The 22507-nt window shown below is 32.0% G+C and overlaps 1 protein-coding gene across 3 annotated transcripts in view; it reads right to left on the bottom strand.

Annotated features, from left to right (window-relative positions):
- The window catches only part of VPS13C (vacuolar protein sorting 13 homolog C), a 169969-nt gene that overhangs the window by 29312 nt on the left and 118150 nt on the right, over positions 1-22507 (bottom strand). For all 3 annotated transcript variants that reach the window (XM_081288661.1, XM_081288662.1, XM_081288663.1), the window contains 10 exons: positions 21615-21743; positions 21207-21340; positions 17308-17434; positions 13357-13592; positions 8284-8425; positions 7139-7279; positions 6199-6280; positions 6019-6088; positions 5293-5404; positions 5050-5163 (listed from right to left, as the gene is read on the bottom strand). In XM_081288661.1, coding sequence (XP_081144787.1) covers positions 5050-5163; positions 5293-5404; positions 6019-6088; positions 6199-6280; positions 7139-7279; positions 8284-8425; positions 13357-13592; positions 17308-17434; positions 21207-21340; positions 21615-21743 — 1287 coding nt within the window. The remainder of the gene's footprint in view (positions 1-5049; positions 5164-5292; positions 5405-6018; positions 6089-6198; positions 6281-7138; positions 7280-8283; positions 8426-13356; positions 13593-17307; positions 17435-21206; positions 21341-21614; positions 21744-22507) is intronic.

Genomic DNA, 22507 nt, shown 5'->3' with positions numbered 1-22507 from the left:
TATAAATATTTCACTATATGGATGATGTGTTATTGGCACATAAAGATAAAAACACATTGCTAAAATGTTATGCTACACTTACAAATTTATTAAAAAATTATATAATCTAGAGATAGCAATAGATAAAGTACAATTAAATCTTCCAATTAATTATTTAGGAGTTCTGTTATCCTCAACCATGGTCCGTCCACCAAAAATTCAAATACGAGTAGATCAACTCAAATCACTTAATGACTTTCAAAAGTTATTGGGAGACATAAATTGGATAAGTCCTTATCTAGGCATACCAAAAGGAGAGCTAGGACCTTTATTTGATATCCTAAAAGATCCATCAGATCCAAACTCACCCCACATGTTAATGCCTGAAGGAAGAAAGGCATTAAAAATCATTGAAACATATATGGAAAATATGCATTTGGATAGAATTGATATAAGTTTGCCTTTATTATTTATTGTACTACCAACAAAAAATATTCCTACAGGAGTATTTTGGCAAGAAGGTCCATTATTGTGGACACATTTATCTTATTCTCCTAACACTATTCTTACTAGATATCCTGAGGCTGTAGGACAATTAATACTCAAAGGAATAAAAGCAGCAAAGGGAGTGTTTGGGATTTCTCCCAATAAAATTATTACTCCATATACTATGGATCAAATTGATGAGTTAGCAAATGAGTTAAATACTTGGGCAATAATCATGTGTAAATCTAATGTTTCATTTGATAATCACTTACCATCTAATCCTTTGTTGTCTTTTTGGTCTAAGCATCCTGTAGTTTTTCCAAAAATGACAAGAAAAACCCCTATCATGAATGCTCCAAATATATTCACTGATGGGTCAAATAATGGTACAGCAGCAGTAGTTACCCCTGATCAAACTTTTACATTTTTAGTACCCAAACAATCAGCTCAAAAGGTAGAGCTAAATGCAGTATTACAAGCTTTTATGTTTAAAGATTCTGTATTTAATTTATCTTCTGATAGTCAGTACATAGTTAATGCTATAGTATCCCTTGAAGATGCTGGTAGGATTTCCCCGTCTTCTACTGTTTTCTCTTTGTTTTCCACTATACAAAGTCTAATCTGGGACAGAAAAGATCCATTCTTTATAGGACATATCAGGGCACATACAGGATTGCCTAGAGCTCTTAGTTTGGGCAATGAATTAACAGATAAATCTACACATGACATACATATTTTCTCCACAATAGAAGAAGCTATAAATTTTCATAAAAGGTTCCATGTCAATGCTAATACTTTACAAAAGCGTTTTAAAATAACTAAAGAACAAGCCAGACATATAATAAAACAATGTCAAAATTGTGTGACATTTTTACCACAAGCTAATCTTGGAGTCAATCCTAGAGGACTGATACCTAACCACATTTGGCAGATGGACGTCACACACTTGCCAAAATTTGGAAAATTAAAATATTTGCATGTTACAGTTGATACTTCTTCCGGATATTTGATGGGCTCCCTTCATGCCGGAGAAAAAACTAAAGATGTTATAGCTCATTGCTTACAAAATTTTGCCACTGTGGGCGTTCCAAAACAGTTAAAAACAGATAATTGTCCTGGTTATGCTTCTACCTCTTTTAAACAATTTTGCTCATCATTTGGCATTACTCACATAACAGGAATTCCATACAATCCACAGGGACAAGGCATAGTTGAAAGAGCTCATCAAACTATTAAAATGTACTTATTAAAACAAAAGGAGGGAATTGGAAAGGGGTATACATCCCCCAAAGATAAACTTAAAATAACCCTTTTTACTCTAAACTTTTTAAATTTGGATTCATCAGGGCTTAGTGCTGCGGAAAGACATTTGTATCCAAAAAATGTACATAAGCCCAAGGTACTTTGGAAGGATATTCTAACAGGACAATGGAAAGGTCCTGACCCAGTGATTGTCTGGAGTCGGGGCTCTGTTTGTGTTTTTCCACAGGGAGAACAGCAGCCGATTTGGATTCCAGAGAGAGTAACCAAAACAATTTCTACAGACCAAAAAGAAGATGATTTGACTCAAATCCATAACAGCTGATATCCAGAACTCTAGCTTGGCTATTCTTACATCTGCGACAGTGATTAATCAGGATGCTTTTTTCAATATCTATTTTATTATTGCTTTTTCCCACATCATAAAGTTCTATTTTATTTTTGAGCTCATACAGACCTAGGTTAATGTTTTTCTGATTAGTTTTATTTTTTGACTATGGAGTTTTTAAACATTACAATGGAGATTTCACCTAGGTAAAGCTACAAGGCCTTTTTTACTATTGTCTTATGTGTTGTATGTTACTTGTGCACACTTCTGTTTTTTGTGTTGTATGTCTGTATGTGCGTATGTCCATATATCATATATGAGGAGCGCTCATGAATAAATGGATCCGAAATTTTTTTATTATTCACGTCGTTTTAATGGTTTAATTTAAATTGGGTAAACAGCTATTGAGGATTGTTTTAATATGTGTACAAATAAGCAGGTTAACAGATCTGTTTGTTTACTTTCACCTTTCCTTTTCATTATATTTAATAATTCTGTTCAGGATAATGTAAATTGTTCAAAAAATTGTTTTCTTAGTACCTGTTGGAATGTTACATAATTTTTTTTTAGCATCATTGTCAGAATTCCTATCTTCATCCCAGTGCTGGTGAAGACAAGATGAAACCAAACTATAGTTTCTTCGATAGTTATCACAACAAACTGTATAAACTGATGCATCATGAATAATAACTCAACAAGTAATGCTCAATCACTGAGTCGATTTATTTTGGGAGGAAATGGACATATTAATAGATTCCTCCGCTTTGAACTGCTTACAAAACTTGCCTGGACTATGTATCACTTGTATGCATTGTGCTCTATCTGTTGATGTAGCAAATTATGGTAGTACTGACATATCTCTGCTGATGTGTCACCAGTGTTGCAATTTTTCCTAAAGAGCCGTCAATTGACTTGGTGTCATGGCATTTCTGTATCCTCCTCCCTTCTACTAGTGATGGTCTAATTTTGGGGGCCAACAAAAGTGAGGCAAAGAACCTCATCCCCCCACCAGAACCAAGGCCAAATTTGGGGGCCAGCAGAGGTGAGACAAAAAACCTCACCCCCCCCCCAACGGTACATAGGCCTATCCACAAGTATGGCTATATGCAGGACCAGTAGTCAGTGACGGGTATGATCCAATTACAGTGGTATCAACCTAAGACAGGAGGCTGACGCCTAGAGGTCAGTTTTCCGATGACGGGTAAGAACCATATGTTGAATTGGACAAACCTAACAGGCACGGTCCCTAGCCACATTGCTTGTTGCTTAATTAAACAGAAGGGGGAGATGCTAAGAGCCACAGCCAAGTAATATGATGCATGGCATTTTTTGGTTGAAAGGTGACGCCAGCTAGCCATTGAGATGATATGATTATGTTAAGATTTGCATTCATATGGATATTGGACTCCTGCTGTTCACCTCGGCCTGCTACGGGACTCCTGGAAAGTTCCCATCGGTTGGGGAAGTGCAGTAGGAGGGAATTCCGGGGGAGGAACTTCCTCTGGGGTTCCGGGAGAATGCCGCGTGAGTGGATCGGCAATATTCCCGGGCGTGGGCAGCAGTTTCAAAAATAAAGTTTGTTCCTGCTTGAGTGGCTCCTGATTTTGTGCCCAGCCAGACACATAGACACTCCCATTGATTACTTAAATGTGGGATTTTCCCATTCCCATCTGGCTTACATTCTTTGCAGTATCAACACTGGCATATAGTGCAAGAACACATATATAAAAGATAATTCAACATGACAAATAAAGTTGATCACTCTCCTTTCTCATTCTGCATTTTTTAGGCATTTTACCTAAATGATGTAGAGCTCGAGTAGAATGGACATAAGGTGAGGCCAGGAAAACCTGGTTGTTTTTTCTTTAATGTGGATTAACCATGTATAAAGTCAGGGAGTGTTGAGGTCCAGGAAGATAATCTCAGGTGGAGAGAGCTCCTACCTTTCCCTAAGGCAAAATCACCAAGCACTAAGAAAATAACTGAGGCTCATTATTCGACTTCATGGCACAATTCCCAGTGTGCCTAAAAACATGAGTAAGTAAATCACCTTTAATACTCCTCAAGATTATAAATTCCATGAAGTTATTTTGTACCTCCATGGCAATTTTATAACAGGCATTCAGTAAATTTTTGTTGAAGGTATTGTTTAACCCCATAAATAACTGATTTTCATTTACTCGTAAGAAATTGTGTATAATATATCATATAAAACAATATAAATCTTACACTTGATACTGTTGCTATGTCTGATACCATCAAACTAATATATAAATTTAAAATAATTCTATTTTATAAATCCATTCATTTAGCTGAATAGATTAAAAATGAAACTGAAACTGCTATCAACAGTTTTTGAGAATGTAAAGGATCATCGATATTTTAAAGAGTTACTTAATTGTAAATCTGGCCCATTACACAAGTTCAGAGCATTATGGTTGATAGCATTTGTATATTTGCTAGCTGTAGTCTTCCCCTGTAAAAGCAAAAACAACAAAAAGGGAAAAGGAAATGGGTTCATAAAGCACAAAATCAGGCAAGTGAAAGATATCCAATTTTCCACTTCCTTAGTTACAAACAAATTCTGGAAATGAGAAGAACACCCCATGAACAGTATACTACTGACTTCAGCGTTTTCACATTCTGGTCAGAACACTCATAGCTTACTGTTTAGACAGTGCTAGTAGTTACAAAGTGCAACCAAAACATTAAACGTTGGTGAGTACTGCTATGCTTAATTAAGAAGTGCCTTTGTTAGCTTCTTCCTTGAATAAAGAGGTGATTAATTCAAGACTAGAGAACATGATCTGATAGTTTTTCTCTGAGAATTACGACTGACATATGTTACAGAGAATTGTCTTAATTATTATGATTAATCAAACAAAGTTCCTGGCAAATAATGTGATGAAACAAATAAGAAGCTACATTTAAACACAGACCCTTTAAAAGTTCTAAAACAATTTCACTAAATTTTCAAGATAATTATTATAACAAACCTTAACAGGAGATATATGGAAATGTTCAAAGAAACTAAGAATTGACATATCAGTCATTGATGTCTCCATTAATTCTGTGTTTAAAGCATCGATATCTTGTTGGATTAATTTTGTCTGAAAGAAATTAAATAGAAAAATGTAAAATTTTTTATCTACTATAATTTGCTTAGAAACTTTTTATCTACTATAATTTGATTTAAATTTTTTAACTTTATATTTTTCCCAAGGAATAAAAATCATTACCCGTTTTCTTTCGGCTTCTGGATCAGTTGTTGGGGTGAACAGTGCAATAATAGCTCCAAGAAATCCTTGATCAACTTTTAAGGCCATTTCTTGAATAAGGACCATAAAATACCTATGGAAAAAAAAATTAAGATGGAAAAGGGTTTCAATCAATCCTGGTGATTTTCAATGTTAAAACTATGATTTTATCAAAGTCCACAGTAAGATCTTATTTATTTGTCTCTTAAAAATCATGTTAATAAGATTGAAGTCTACTTAGATTGATACTTTCAGTATACTAAAAACTTCACTGAGGTAGTACAGAGGTACTGAGTAATACTGAGGTAATATACGGTATTAACATCACTCAGAAGTCCCAAGCACTCAAATGTATCATGTCACAGTAAACATAATTATAATTAGAAGATGCAGCATGAATCACCCTATTTTTAAAGTGTATAGCAAGTGTTTGAAAGAAGACAGCTCACAAATACATACTTCATTTCTTTTTCACTATTTTATATTCCAATTGTAGTTACAAAGAGGAGAAGGTGTTTGAAGGAATTCTACATTTTAAAATATGTACTATTATATAAATACTTATAAAAATTACTCAACATAAAGTACATTAATAGGTTCAGTTGGAAAATAATTTTTATACAGAAGTCATTTTCAAAAAGAGTAATATTTAGTTTCAAAACAGATTGTTTTAAACTCCTTTAGATAAACAGCAGAAATCTTTCTTACTTGAATTGTAAGACTTTGCTGTACTCATTAAATCGTGTGATGATACTCACATCAATGAAAGGTTTGGGCTCTAAAAGAAAAAAAAAAGAATAAAGGTGAAATTATCAAAGCTTAATACTAGGTCAAACTAAGGTCTAAATTCTATGAATAAGGTATACCTGTATTTCTTTTGTTTTTTACCTGAGTCCAAAGCAATAGATTTTGGAGGGGCCACAGGATGAAATACAACAGGGAACATTGTACCTGGTAACTGATTATCAACCTGAAAGAAAAGGAAATCAACTGAGCAAAATTTAAAATTATTTAGACATAAACTTTCAGTTTCACAGGTATTATGAAAAACATTAATTTAATCTTAACTATCAGCACATACATATGGTACCAATAAAATTTTTACTTTAAATCTGTAAAACTTATTATACACTTCAGAAAGGACAAGCCATTATATAAAATAACAGCTTAAGAATTGTACATCATTAATGCAAATATCTGTATCTGGATCACACAGGATTTCAACATTCTATAGGTTAAATAAAATACAAGAACAGACTGAACATGAAGACACAGGATAGGCAGAAATAAGAAAAAGAATAAAAATGTCCTAAATAATACTTAATGGTTAAAAGGAAGTACAGAAGGGAGGCTTTGAGACATTAAGGAAGCAAGTCCCCAAAAATATCTTCCAATAAAGCCCTGCTCTTTGGTAGGAAGAATGGGTGAACAAAATCTTATTTGGAATCCCTTAAAAAATTTTAAGAAAAATTTAAAAATCACATAATCTCAGTCTAAGAAAATACTCTTGGCAGGTTAAATGGTCAACTCAGTCTCACAATGGTTACACGGTCTCTGGACTTGGACTGTGGGTGAGATGCTGAATCCATGGAATATAAAAACAAAAAGAAAAGATACAACTTATGGGTTGTATGTATGTATGTATGTATTTATTTATGTGTGGAGGACCTCACACATGCTAAACATGCACTTCACCACTAAGCCACACTCCCAGGCACCCAAAAATTGCCTATTTCAATGTAGATTATAACAATATAAAAAAGAAATTTCATTTCCAAGATTCCCAAAGTGATTAGAACATCCATTTAATTGAGGATGACAATCTTACCTGAAGCCAGTACAACCTGGCCCTTAAACTTCTCTGGTGAGGAGACTGCTTAAATTCAACTTGAATTCCTGATAAAAAGTCTCGTTTAATAGGGCACCGAATAGGGAGACGCATTTCCATTGGAACTTTACCAAAATTAACCTAGGGAGAAAAAAGCACATTTTTTTTTCTCGGATGAGTTACCCTATTTTAAATATCTGTTTCTTCATCAGGCAGAAAGAAAAGGTTATTTTTATCTCAACAAAAGAGATAACTATATTAAGGTGATCTATTAAGATTTCTGAAGTAGAAGCCATCACTTTTCTAGCAAATTACTAGAAAAAGAAGAATTCTATAAGTTTTCAATTATAGAAGTAATACTTAAAAATTATTTATATAAAAAATTTAACAGTAAAGGAAAATTCCAGCTAATTCTAAACAACCTTTGTTACACAGCAAATAATTAATGGCTTATTTATCCTTGACACTAGTGATATAGTTTATTTTTCACTGAAGCATAGCCAATACTAATTGGGGCATTCACAGAGAATGTAACAAACTCAATCTTCAGATATTAAAGACAAAGAGAAGCCAAAGTATATGACTAAACCAGATTGAGCTAAAAACCGCTGTCAAGCTTCTGGAGTCTTCTTGGAGTAAAGATGACATTTTATTTCAGCTTTGTAAGGTCTCCTGGAGAGCACACCTTTATTTGTGGATATCTACCCACATCCGACAATCATTCAGTGAAACAATTTAATTGAGCAGGATTCATTATTTTTCATCAATGAAATACATAAAGCAGTCTTTATTTAACAATATACAGGTATCATTTGAAATATAAGAGAAAAAAATTTCAATAAGCAATCATGATTTCCCCACAGTATTACTAAAAACAAGTTCCATGAAAATGATTTGTAAATAGAGCAAATTGTAAAAACAAAGACTTAAAGCATGCTTAATAGTATGATTAATAACATTTTAATTCAAAATACACTAGCAATCCTACTACTAAATAAGAGTTTATTTACTAATATGTAAATTAATTTCTGCACACAGTGAGCATTAAAGTTTTCTTTATTCCCAACAACAAAATAAACAAAGAAAAACTATAAAACTATGAACTACAAACATATAATGCTTAAAACAAAAATAGTTTGGCATACCTCAAAATTACTGTCTAGCTTAATCCAGCCACAGTCTCGTGATACTTGATATTTCTGATATGACTGTTCCAGTAAGATTATCTGCTTTTGACTAAAAGGCTTCCATTTCTGCTTTGGTTTCATCTCCCAAACAACACCAGAACTAAGATAATTCACACACACAAAAATTAAATTAGAAATACATATATTTAAGTTTGTGGAACTACTATTCAACTCCAGATTAATGTGACTACTAGTTAACCATGGAAATTGTATTCATACAAGAGATTTTTTAAATACCAAACTATAACTGTGTAAAGATACATAAGGAATAGGGTCAGGAGAAAATATTTTTCAATCACACTCTGATATCAATCAATTCAAGTATTGGCAAACTTTTTCTTCAAAGGGCAATGATGTTTTTAGGTATTGTGGGCTGACACAAAATCAAGATTATAATGTATGTAGTTAAGTATCAAGAAAAAAAATTCCATAAATTTTCTGAGGAAATTTAAAATATAAAATAACAATTGAGTATAATTTTTTAAAACAGAGGTCTATTAGATAAAAATATTATTCTATTAATGTTTCTTAATATTAAAATCCACTATAAATATTCATTTGTTAATGCTGATGTGTAATGAATATCTACAATGTCTTTTCACACAGATATTGCTGAATACTGATAATTAATATTTTATTTTTTAATTACTTTAATATATTACCTGAAAGGCATTTATAAAATTCTACCTATTTCTTTCTCTTGATATTTGCTTTTTTAGCCTATTAATACCTTACAGGTCAATCATTTCCAGTGGAAGATTAAAGATTCTCAATTGCAAAAAATTGATTCTGAAATGTAGAAATTTTTTTTGAATTTATATTAAAATCAGAAAAAAAATGTTGCTGGAACTGAAGGTGCAGGTCATAATTGAATCAGACATGATTCAATTAATTCCTTGTTGGTTAAAAACTTCATGGGACTGATGATGATTAAATCCAGGGCACTTCATGAAATTCACTATTGGACACTACGAGTTTGACAACACATGGCAGATTTAAATATTTTCTATAAAAATCTGCTGACAAATATATAATACAAAACATACACTTGAAGTGCTTCACATTTTGAAACCTTTGTCCAAGTCCTTTTCTGCTCCACACATCTTTTCCCCATAATAAGTTTTATCTCAGAAGATTCTACCTAAGTTGTACTGAATTAGTATTTCTTCAACCTGTTTGAAAACATTCTTGCATATAAACATTCTATGTGAACTACTGATAAAGAATAAATCTTTAGTCACTTCAAACTCAGCACTGACTTCTCAAATATACAGCAACTGAGCAGTACTAGGAACATCTGTTGACTCATCGGGAGCCATGGAAAAACACTCAGTATCATTTGCCCTGCTTTTTAATTGACTATTGATGTTGCTCTGAATGTCCTCAATTCTTTATGCAATTGTTCTCATGGAAAGGCTAATGGCCTTAGACAAGTTTATTTTCTATGGACACATTTCTTTAACTGCCACAATCAGACATGATTCAATTAACTCCCTATTGGCTAAAAAAAGGTTTCTGTGCTTGATCAACACAAATGAGTCATTCAGAAACTTACTTTGATTATAGCCTCATTTCTGTTGTTTTATTTTTGTGAAGAAATTCTGCTGCTATGAGATATTCTGTCATAAATTTTCTAATTTTTCTGGCCCTGGTTTTCCTGTGATTTGGAAATGCTGTCATGTGTGCTTAGTATGAAAATGTCAATATATTTGGTATTACTTTAGCACAGCTATAATATCATAATTTAAAAAAAGCTTTTGATTAAGAAGATAATCCATATTCCACTATAATGTAGAAGAGTGACATTCAAAGTCCACTATTCTTATTTTTACATGATGGATGCCCATTGAGCATCTTCATATGCAGTAAAAGCAATGTGTACGTCACTCACTCTGATCAGTAGTATACTGTGCAGCATGGCTATGTTCCAGTAAAATTTTATTTATGAGCAAAAAATTCTTCATATAATTTTCATGTATTACAAAATATTTTTCTTTTGGTTAAAAAAATCACCTTTACATTGAAGGCTATATAAAAATATGCAGTGAACTAAATTTGGCTTACTGACCATACTTTGCTGACACGTGCATTAGAGAATGCCGTTAGCAATATGGCAAAATATGAATTGGTAAATTTTAATTTACATTGTTGATATTAGTCGACAGAATGTAAACAATGTCTTCATTATATAATGTGTTTAGGGCATGAAGTCAGTGAAGGTACTGAGTAAATATAAATTTGTTGTAGTTGTTGATATAAATCCAACAACTACACATAATAAAAACTCTGAGAAAATTAGGAATGGGGGGGAACTTCCTCAACTTAATAAAGGGCATTATTAAGATCAGGAATAAGGCAAGGACATTCATTCTCACCCTCATTTAACATTGTACCAGAAGTCCTAGATAGTGTAGCTGGACAATAAAATAAAATAAAAGGTCCAAATAATCTGAAGGTACAAATAATCTGAAGGGAAAATAAAGCTACCTTTGTTCACAGATGACATCACTGTAAACACAGAAAATTTCAAAGAACTAACAAAAACATTCCTGTAATTAATAAGAAATTATAACAAGGTTGACAAGAAACAAGATTAATATTATTCAAGTCAAATGCTTTGATATGTTTGCAAAAAAACAACTGGAATATCAAATTAAAAATAATATGATTTACCCTAGCACCAAAGAACTGAAATACTTAGGTACAAACAAAATATGTACATGATCTATATATGAGGAAAACTACAAAGGCTGGTGAACAAAGTTGATGATCTAAGTAAACAGAGAAATAAACATGGATATAACAACTCAAGATTGTTAAGATGTCAGTTCTTCCAAATTAACCTACACATTCAGTCCAATCCCAATCAAAAAAGTATTTTGCGGATATCAACAAACTGATTCTAAAATTTATATGGAAAGGCAAAGAGACTTAAAAGATAAAATACTAAAGGAGAGAACAAAGTTGGAAGAATGATACCCTACTTTAAGAACTCAAGACATGGTATTGGCCAAAAAAATAGATGAACAGATCAATGGAAGGGAATAGAAAGCCCAGAAATAGACCCAAACAAATACAGTCAACTATTTTTTTTTAAAGAAATAAAGGTAACTGTGGAGAGAGAATAGTCTTTCCAACAAATATGTTAACAACTGATCATCTATATGCAACAAAAATGAATCTAAACATAAAGCTTTATCTTTCAAAAAATAAAAACTCAAATTGGAATGAAGAATTAATTGTAAAACGTAAAATTAGAAAACTCCTACAGGACAAAAGGTGAAAAATCTAAGTGACCATGGGTATAGCAATAACTTTTTATACACAGCAAAAGCACAAACCATGAAAGAGAAAAATGATAAATGGACTCCATAAAATTTTAAATTTTTGCTCTTTGAAAGATACTGTTAAGAAAATGACAAGAAGCCACAGACTAGGAGAAAATATTTGAAAAATAGATATCTGACCAAAGTCTGGCATAACAAATAACCAAAGAATTCTTAAAAATCAACAAAAAGATAAGAAACAACTGGTTAAAAATGGGCAGAAAAGATCCAGAGAGCTGAGGAAAAATATATTCAGTTGTCGAATAAGCCTATGAAAGAACGGTCAACATCAGGGAACTGCAATTTAAAACAAAAAGGAGATTCCATACGTATGATTCGAATAGCTAAAGTCAGTAGTTTCCAGAAGTTCAAGAAGGAGAAAGCCAGAGACTGACAGGCTGAAAATAGGAGAGGTTAAGGCACTATATGACACTATAATGGAGAATATGTTTCCATACATTTGTCACAAACAATTCAAAGAGCAAACCCTAATGGAGACTATGGACTTTAGATAATAAAAACATCAATATTAGCTGTAACAAATGTGCCACACTCTTGCAAGACCTTAACAATAGAGAAAACTTGGGAGTGTGCAATGCAGAGGAACTCCATATTTACACACTATTTTTCTCTAGTTCTAAAACTGCAAACAAATAAAACCTATTTTAAAAATTATGCAGCTTAGTATTCCTTTGAAGCTTAGATGTTACTGAATTTGTATGATGATTTTAAAAATCAATCAAGTTATTAAGATGAATTTTACAAATGTCCTTTAAAAGGTCAACCTAACAAAATATCATAGTGTCTATAATACTAGAGTATAAAGAAGTTATATCAAAGAAATAAAGAGAAGGTAAAATTGGATATATAAGACTAAAAAATTATTTTCATATTTAGTTTAAAAATTCTCTGTAATATTGAAATGTAAGGCCTTAATGGCATATGTGATACCATGTATAGTACCCATAGGTGTTTTGCAAAGTATGTTACATGCATTATCTGTGTTCTTATCTAATTTTACTTTCCTACTTAGGGTTAGGGTTAGGAAAGTAAAATTCCCAACCTATGCTGGTTATATTTGGTATCATAACTATCATAACTATTTCATTTAATATCCCCAGGAAAGAATGAGTCTTTTATCAAACTCAGTGTGATTAAATAATAATAATAATAATAATAATAATAATAATAATATAATAATGTTTTTCTTAAGTAGGTATAAACAGAACCAGAAAAAATAACTGTTCCATAAGTATTAAAAGTTCTCAAATGAAAGATTACGCATATCAAATCCAATTTCCTTTATGAACCTTTTTTTCTAATTTATTTCAGTTGCCATTTTCTAGAACCTCTAACTGACAAAATGAGTTAGTTCCACCTGTTTACATTGCAAATATATATAATTCTTTGTAGCATTTCTCAGTGTTTTTATAGTTCATTTAAGAAAAACCACTCAATAAGGAAAGAAGAAACTACTTTCTTCCCCACCAAATGACAATGAGTATTGTGACAGTAAAAACAATATCTTACTCATCTTTCTATCTTTGGGGATTTTCAGCCAGCTGTTTAATTATTCGGTAAGTTTTACTGCATGAATGTACAGCATAACAAATTCAGAAAGAGTATGTTTACGCTTATCAAATTGAATATTATGAACTCAGTGCCTTTTAAAGATTTCTGATGTTTTATCTTTCTTCTTGTATACCTGGTTATTCCAATGTATGAAACTTCCTGCTTATTTTCATTGTTCACCAATGAGAGCCCAAGACTGTGGAGAGACAAGGTAATTTCATGATCAGCCTGTTCCATTTCTTCTGCCTGCAGTGCTTTGGAAACCAAGGCAACATCATCGGTGAAAAGCAAAACTCTCTGGCGTCCATCTAGGAATGATACCCAGTGTATCTGGATGTTTGCATCGTATGGAAACTGTCCACATTCATCCTGAGAAAAGAAAGACTTTTCATTAAGGCCACACATATTTTTTTTTATTGGTTGTTCAAAACATTACAAAGCTCTTGACATATCATATTTCATACATTAGATTCAAGTGGGTTATGAATATTTTTTTTACTATTTAAGGTCAAACGACAGTAACTGAGAAAAATTAGAAAACTGTTGTCAAACCCATAGTGTCCAATAGTGAACTTCATGAAGTCCCCTGGACTTAATAATCATCAGTTCTATGAAGTTTTTAACCAACAAGGAATTACTTGAAACATGTCTGAATCAATTATGACCTGCACCTTCAGTTCCAGCAACATTTTTTCTGATTTAAATATAAATTCAAAAGAAATTTCTACATTTAGAAAACTTTAAAAAGCATGCCCATAAAATGGAAAACACTTAACAAATTTATAAATAAAACTATAATCTATGTTAAAATGTACCATTTTTTCAAACAATGACAAAGATTAAGAGTACTTAGCATTTTTATATCTTAGTTTGTGTTGTCCAGTTAATGCTCAAAGGGCACTGAGCAGAAGCAAGAGAATCCTTTGCTGGCACCAATGCCACAAGATAATTAATTGTCTTCAAGCTGAAGAACAGTCTAGTTCAGATGTTTATTAGAAAAGCAACCTGATGCAAAACTAGCTTGATCTATTTTTATGTTTTAATAATTTATAACATAGCAAATATTTATGTAAATCACACTGCTAAATAGTCTAACTATGGTAATCAGTTTGAACTAAGTTTAAGAATAACCTTCGTGGTTAAAGGTTTTATATAGCACCTAAAACTATGAAGTTTGATTGGTTAGTGTTTTAGGAGACTAAATTTATATATTATTAATAAAATCCTTTTCAAAATTTTTATGCTAAACATAAACTTAACAGTTCCTTTCAACAGGCAATAAAAGTTCCTATTATGTGCCTTTTCACCTTGTGTTTTGTTGGGAAAAAATAAAGATTTTACAAAAAGCACATTTTGTTATTGTTTAAATTTTATTATTACTTTAAAAATATGTTGTATGGCAAAATTAACCTGTCCAATTTTTTTAATGTAATATTCAAATTTTCAAAGATGCCTATTAATAAGATGAACTCTTTGCAAACTATGAAATTTGATATGTATTTTAGTTTCAATCTCAAATTATCATTCCAATGTTCTGTTTTCCATCTACATTATCTGTTAAAAATTAAACGAAAAAAAATAAATAAGGTATCTTAAACTCCAAAAATGTGTTTAATTAACTTCTAGCATTTTAATGCAATGTTATTCATGGGATGAATACTTGTGGTGACCCCTCATTTTCTGTCATATTATGACAATCCAATAGTTGTGCTTTGGATTATAGTTCATCAAAACTAAAATGCAACAATTTGCCATATTTTTTTTACTTCTGTTTGCCTAATAAATCTTCACTATCTTTTCATGCTTAAAATTTTCTTGTTGATTAGGTTAAGACAGATTTCTTGTAATTAGCACATAGTTAGATACAATATTCTTTTTAAAGAAACACCATCTTACTGTGTTGCCCACACTGGCCTTGAACTCCTGGCAAGTGATCCCCCTGCATCAGCCTCCCATGTAGCTAGGCCACAGGCACAGGCCACCACAACTGGCTTCAGTGTTACATACTGTTTTTTTTTTTTTTTAACTTAATCTGAGTATCTTTGTGACTAGAAGAATTTAAAGCATTTTCATTTACTGAAATAACTGCTGGGAAGCATGGTCTAGAAGGAAAAGTCTAGGACTATGAAGCCAGACAGAGCTGATTTTGAATCCCAACTAGCAGTCCTAAGTTATTACTATAAAAATTAATGATAATACATGAAAAGTATCAAGATATGATAGGCACTCAATAAAATGTTATTTGTCACTTACTACACACTTTCTTACACTTCTTTCTTAGAGCAAAGTTTTCTTTAGTTTTCTTCATTGTTTTAAAATCCCTTAACTCAATGATTTTTTAAAAAAGACAATCTTTACTCCATAATTTCTCTAATTAAAATTTAGGATTAAGTGATATACATATTCTATGCACACAATATATTGTTTCCCACTCTGTTTTCATTTTAATTTGTTGTCATTTTTAAAAAATTTCCCCCTTGCTTTCCTCTTACTTCTGTTGTCATATCTTTATAACTTAGTTGAGGAGGTATGGCATATATTTTGAAATTTTTCTTCTGTTAAACAAATTTTCTAAGGTCTAACTTACCTTCTCAATATGTATGATAATGATTCATTTTTCTTGTAAAGTTTTTTTTCCATAAATCCTATTGATTTTTTTCTGTTTATTCATACTCAGTTGAGGAAATATCTATTTATTTACTTTTTTTTGGAAAGATATGTTTATACCTTATCTAAGTTTGTCAACAATAAATGGACTTTCTTTGGACTTCCTTTTCAGGACCACTTATACCTTGGCAGAACTCCCTTCTCACATCAACTTAGTGAACAAAGAAATGGTCCATTTCCTTGTTTCTAGATCACTTTTCAATACCTAGTAATCTATCTACTGAGTAGTACCATCTGCTTTTTCAACTGCCTGCTTCACTAACAAAAAATAGAAACATTAGAAACTGAAATCTGTTTAGAAACTGACACTGTCCCTGGGCTTCTTCCTAGACCTGCCTCTGTACACAGACCTTCATAGCCCTCTCCATAATGCTTCTGCCACCTTCTCTCTGTGTCTGCATGTTAGTTCCTAAGAGTTGTGGTTGTTAAGCAGTATCAAATTTCAGGAGAGACAAAACAATCCCAGATAAGCATAGGGACTCCTGGTAGAGTTCCTGAGCATGAGTCAGAAAGAAAAAAGGATGGGGCAACTAAAGTCTTGTTCTTCCGCTATAAACCTGAGAATTTGTTATGAAAGTAAAGCACAAGCAAACCAACAGAGTGCCACCAAACTGTCTCAGTGAAAATCACTCCAAGAATCTCATAACATAGGAACTAGCAACCTTATTTTTCAAAGATTGAGTCTTTATCTTTTATAGGCATCTCTGAGAGAATATAGGAAAAGATAATCCAGTCACTGTTGCCCAATTACAACTTCAAAGTAAACATCAAGAAAGCCTTCTTAACAACTAGCATTATTGGACAATGGAATATGACACTATATGAACCTTTCGTCATGGAATATATCTCTACAGAAACTGGATAACGTATCACGAATGTAAGAGCAATTCCAACATCAAATAGGAGGCTGGTAGATGAATTCTTAGGTTCTTTCCAGAGTCTTATATCAGAAACATATTTGATTAATTTAGCTATCTCAATATTACTTCAACAAATATTTCTTATGAGATAATTTATATGCTATCAAACTCCACTGATTTTTAAAAAATAGAGCCTTATTTAGAAAAACATGCTGAAAAACCTCAGTTAACAGTGGTACGGATATGTTTAAAATAAAGTTGTTTTTCACCAATCTTAAAATTCTTTCCTTTTAAAAAAACTAAGAAGGTGCTTTACTTAACTTGGACAGGAAGGAACAGAACTACTTTTTAAATTGTAAATTTAAATTATTTTGACTCATCTACAATAAAATATTCAGTATGAACTGTTTGCAATCTAAAGTTACAAAGTAACTTATTCTAAAAATATTTCCAATTCACTTTTAGTTCAGTAAGAACCAAGACAACCTGGTAAACTAGCTTGTTTACTTCCCAATCATCAGGAAAACCATATAGCACCTGATCCCATCAAATGATACCTTTAACAGATCATGTTCCCCAAGATTTGCTGCATATCTCCATGTAAGTTTTCTTGTGCCAGTAGGATCTGCCCAGGCAAAAAGTCGAGCTTGTTTTGGCAGCAATTCTACTTCCTCCTGTGATCCACTAAAATACAATCAACAGAGGGAAAATTAGAATATTTTGGCCTTTAGAATCCCAGATCTGTAGTTTATTGAGAAGGGGATTTGCATACAAGTACTATGAAAGTGTTTCAGTTAATAAACAACAACTCTACCTAAAAATAAATACCTGAAAATGTTCAATAGACTAATACTTTTGAAGTTTCGGGAAATGGAATACTGTAGTATAATTTTCTTTCTAAAGTTTCATTGAACTATGAATTCATCCAAGAAAAAACATACCAATGAAATCCATTAAGGTAAATAAATTGGTACATAAGTATTCACCTACATAAATGGCTGTGATAGTAAATATCTTTAGTAGAAGAACTTCACTCAGTGCTGAAGTTTAAACTTTTGTTAATCAAATGCATACTTAAGATGTATTATGGGTCTCAGCATTAAAAAAAAAAGAAAGGTCCATGTGAAACAGCAGCATTTCCCAGGGACTTGCTGGAAACGTAGCCTTGCAGCCAACCCATATATTGGTCCATATAATACAAAAACATTTAGAGAGAAGTGAAATAAAAAGTAATCCAACCAGATTTTGATCCTTTCTGTACTTGTAAATCTGTTCCTGGATTCATATTATGAGAAATAAGAACAGGGAAATCTTTAAGGAATTTACATATTACATATATATACATATGTATATACATATATATATATATGCATGAATGCATTTATAAAAGTATTACTATGTAATTTAAAGGCTTAAATTTATTTGTTATAGCATTAAAGAAAGACATCATCAAAATGAGAACATAAAAGTAATAATAAAATTCCAGATATAATAAATTCAATCTCTCTCTCTACTCACTGACCTCCATTTAACCTTTTATTATCCCTAACCAAAAAACTAGATTTCACTTATAGGACAAGACTAACTGAGCATTACCAGATTGCAAATGGAAGGTAATACTTTAAAGAGTTTGTAAATATACTTTATATACAACCAGAGATATGAAAAATTTGTGTTCTATATGTGTAACATGAATTGTAATGCATTCCTCTGTCATATATAAATAAAAAAGTTAATTAAAAAAAAAGAGTTGCACAGTTCTTTATCAGCAATTCTGAAATTCAAAGGCTCTAAAAGCCCAAAAACTTTTCTGTAAGTTTGTTGTCAAGAAAAGTTGGCAGCAGAAAGAGAAATTAGGAAAACTACCCCATTCACAATAGCTTAAAAAATAAATAAATAAAATGCTTAAAGCCAGGTGTCTGTAATCCCAGCAGCTTGGGCAGCTGAAACAAGAGTTCAAAGCCAGCCTCAGCAAAAGCAAAGCACTAAGCAACTCAGTGAGACGCTGTCTCTAAATAAAATACAAAATAGGACTGGGGATGTGGATCAGTGATCAAGAGCCCCTGAGTTCAATCCTCAGTACATCTAAATAAATAAATACATACATACATAGTTAAATAATTAAATAAATAAATAAAGTACTTGGGAATCAATCTAACAAAAGAGGTAAAAGACTTCTACAATGAAAATTACAGAACACTAAAGAAAGAAATTGATGAATACCTTAGAAGATGAAAAGACCTCCCAAGCTCCTGGATAGGCAGAATTAATATTGTAAAAATGGTCATATTACCAAAAGCATTCTACAGATTTAATGCAATTCCAATTAAAATCCCAACAACATTCTTCATAGAACTAGAAAAGGCAATCATGAGGGGCTGGGGTTATGGCTCAGTGGTAGAGTGCTTGCCTAGGATGGTTGAGGCCCTGGGTTTGATCCTCAGTATCACACTAAAATAAATAAATAAATAAATAAACAAACAAACAAACAACAAAAAATAAATAAAGATTAAATTCTTAAAAAAAGAAAAAAGCAATCATGAAATTCATTCAGAAAAATTAAAAACTCCAAATAGCCAAAGCAATCCTTAGCAAGAAGAGTGAAGGAGGAGGCATCACAATACCAGATCTTAAACTATACTACAGATCCATAGTAACAAAAACAGCATGATATTAGCACCAAAACAGACACGTAGACCAAAGGTACAGAATAGAAGACACAGAGACAAACCCACATAAATATAGTTATCTCATACTAGACAAAAGCACCAAAAACACTCAATGGAGAAAAAAAAACCTGTTCATTAAATGGCACTGGGAAAACTGGAAATCCACATGTAACAAAATGAAATTAAACCCTTATCTCTCACTCCACACAAAACTCAAAATGGATCAAAGACACAAGCAGTAGACCAGAGACTCTGCACCTAATAGAAGAAAAAGTAGACCCAAATCTTTACCATGTCAGCCTGGGATCTGACTTACTTAATAAGACTCCTAAGGTGTAAGAAGTGATTGAATCAATAAATGGGATGGATTCAAACTAAAAAGGTTCTTCATAGCAAAGGAAACAATAACGTGAAGAGGGAGGCTACAGAATGGGAGAAAATCTTTACCACACACACCTGAGATAGAGTATTTATCTTAAGGATATATAAAGAACTCAAAAAACTTAACACACACAAAAAACACAAATAATCTGATCAATAAATAGGCTAAGGAAATGAACAGAAACTTCACAGAAGAAAATACAATCAATCAACAAATATATGAACAAATGTTCAATATCTCTATCAATTAGAGAAATGCAAATCAAAACTACTCTAAGATTTCATTCTCACTCCTGATAGAATGGCAATCATCAAGAACACAGGCAACAATAAATGTTGGCAAGGATGTAGTGAAAAAGGTACACTCATACATTGCTGATGGGACTGCAAATTTCTGCAATCACTATGGAAAGCAGTATGCAGATTCCTCAGAAAACCTGGAATGGAACCACCATTTGACCCAGCGATCCCACTCCTTGGTTTATACCCAAAAGACTTAAAATCAACATATTACAGTGTTGCAGCCATATCAATGTTTATAAGCAGCTCAATTCACAATAGCTAAATTATAGAACCAATTTAGGTGTGTTTTAATAGATGAATGAATAAAAACAATTTTGGTATATATATCGTATGTATAATACATATACACACACATATATATATAATATGATATGTGTGTATATGTGTATGTATATACTATATATATAATATAATGAGATATTAATCTTAAAGAAGAATGAAATTATGGCATTTGCTGATAAATGGATGGAGCTGGAGAAGATCATGCTAAGTGAAATAAGCTAATCCTAAAAAAAACCAAAAGTGGAATGTTTTCTCTGATATGAGGATGCTAATTTGCAATAGGGGGGTCGTTGTGAGAAGAATAAAGTTACTTTAGGTAGACAGGAGTAAATGGAGGGGAGGGTGTATGGGGTAGGAAGAATTGAATGAATCAGACATGATTACCCTATATACATATATAACTATACAACCAGTGTGATGCTACAACATGTACAACCAGAAGAATGAGAAATTATACTCCATTATATATGATGTATCAAAGTGCATTCTACTGTCATGTATAGCTAATTAAAACAAATTTTAAAAATTAAAAAAAAAAAAGTTGGCAGTAGAACCTAATTTGAATTGATGTGAAACTATTAATAGTTTTAATTTATCCCACCTGGTGTGAATATTCCCAAGTTTTCATGCATAAATATTAATGTGTTTCATTATAGAATACTGTCTGTCTCAAGACATGACCAGGGTATTAATAAGAAGCAACACATGCTCCATATGACCTTTCTAAAATCTGAGACCATCTGGTATGTGAAAGCTAAATGTATCTCAGAAGGTACTGTGGCCCAATAAAAGCCAGAGTTTCCATCAACCCCCTTTCATACCTTTGTTTATATGTGAGGATGTCCCATGGTGTATGGTTTATTATCAGGGCGGGTGCAGATCCCTCATGGTAATCAGAAAAGGTTATGACAGTTGAATGTTCAGCAGTGTTAACATCCACCAATATACCTCCATTCTGTTGTAGAGGAAAAAAGTACATATGTCATGTATTGGTTTAACCTCACTTACATATGTAATTTCAATCAGTTATGTAAATACAAAGGCTTTTTCTTAAGTTCTCACTGAAAAGCAAACTGGCTCTGATTTCTTACAAACATACATAAGGCATTATATATTAATATAGCAGCATCTTCAAATAATTAACACTAAATTTTTATAGCATGGTTCAGTGAAATGTGTGAAGCAAAAATTTTTAAAAAGACATTTTATTTTAAAATATAAAAACTTACAAGATCTTCTAAACTCAACAAAGTGCCATTATCCTGTTGGTTATAAAAGAATGGTTTGGAGGATCCTTCACAGCCCACCACTCTCACACAAAGTTTGCCTGACAAATTTTCGGGCCAAAATGGAAGGCACTGAAAACACAAAAATTAATATCAGTCTTAAAATAATGCTGTGATATAAATAAGATATTGGCTAATTAAGTTTTTACCTCTGAATCTGATCTTGACTAAATGAACACCAAGTTCCTTAAAACATTTCCTCTATATCTCATATTAAGACCATTGACAACATAATGACTATTATGTTCTATTTATGACTATTAACATTTATATATAATGTCATATATGTCTATATATAATGTCATATTAACTCTATCATATTTATATGTTAAAATATGACAGCCAGCTATCCATCCATATGTACAATATGAGAAACCAAAAAACATGTTCAGTAAGCATATCTCAAATATCTTGAATAATTAAAAATTATAATATTCATAACATTTACTTTTGTGCATATCCCATTTTACTTTATTAATGCATGAAGAATTCTTTCATATACTATTTTATCTGAGATAAACCAGAAAGAGAATAGAAGACAGAGATCATCATTAACTTACTGAAAGTCCTGATATCACCTTCCTAGCTATTTGAACTTAATCAAAAAATCATATAGTTCTTTGAGCCAGTTTCCCTATCTATAACACTGGGGTTTTCATTCCTAACATTATAGAAAATGTCCTTCTGTTATAGAATACCGGGTAAATTTTGCTTCTGAATAAAAAATACTACTGTTGTCAAATCTACATCAAAGACAAAAAAATAAAATAAATAGTTATTGCTAATACACAGAGATCATTTGAAGTGTCTTCAAGAGACCATGCATCTTAGAGCTC

Source organism: Spermophilus citellus (genome assembly GCF_964194105.1).
Source record: "Spermophilus citellus genome assembly, chromosome: 4".
Classification (NCBI taxonomy): domain Eukaryota; kingdom Metazoa; phylum Chordata; class Mammalia; order Rodentia; family Sciuridae; genus Spermophilus; species Spermophilus citellus.
The sequence above is the reverse complement of the archived record's forward strand: the minus strand, read 5'-3'. Positions and strand labels throughout refer to the sequence as shown.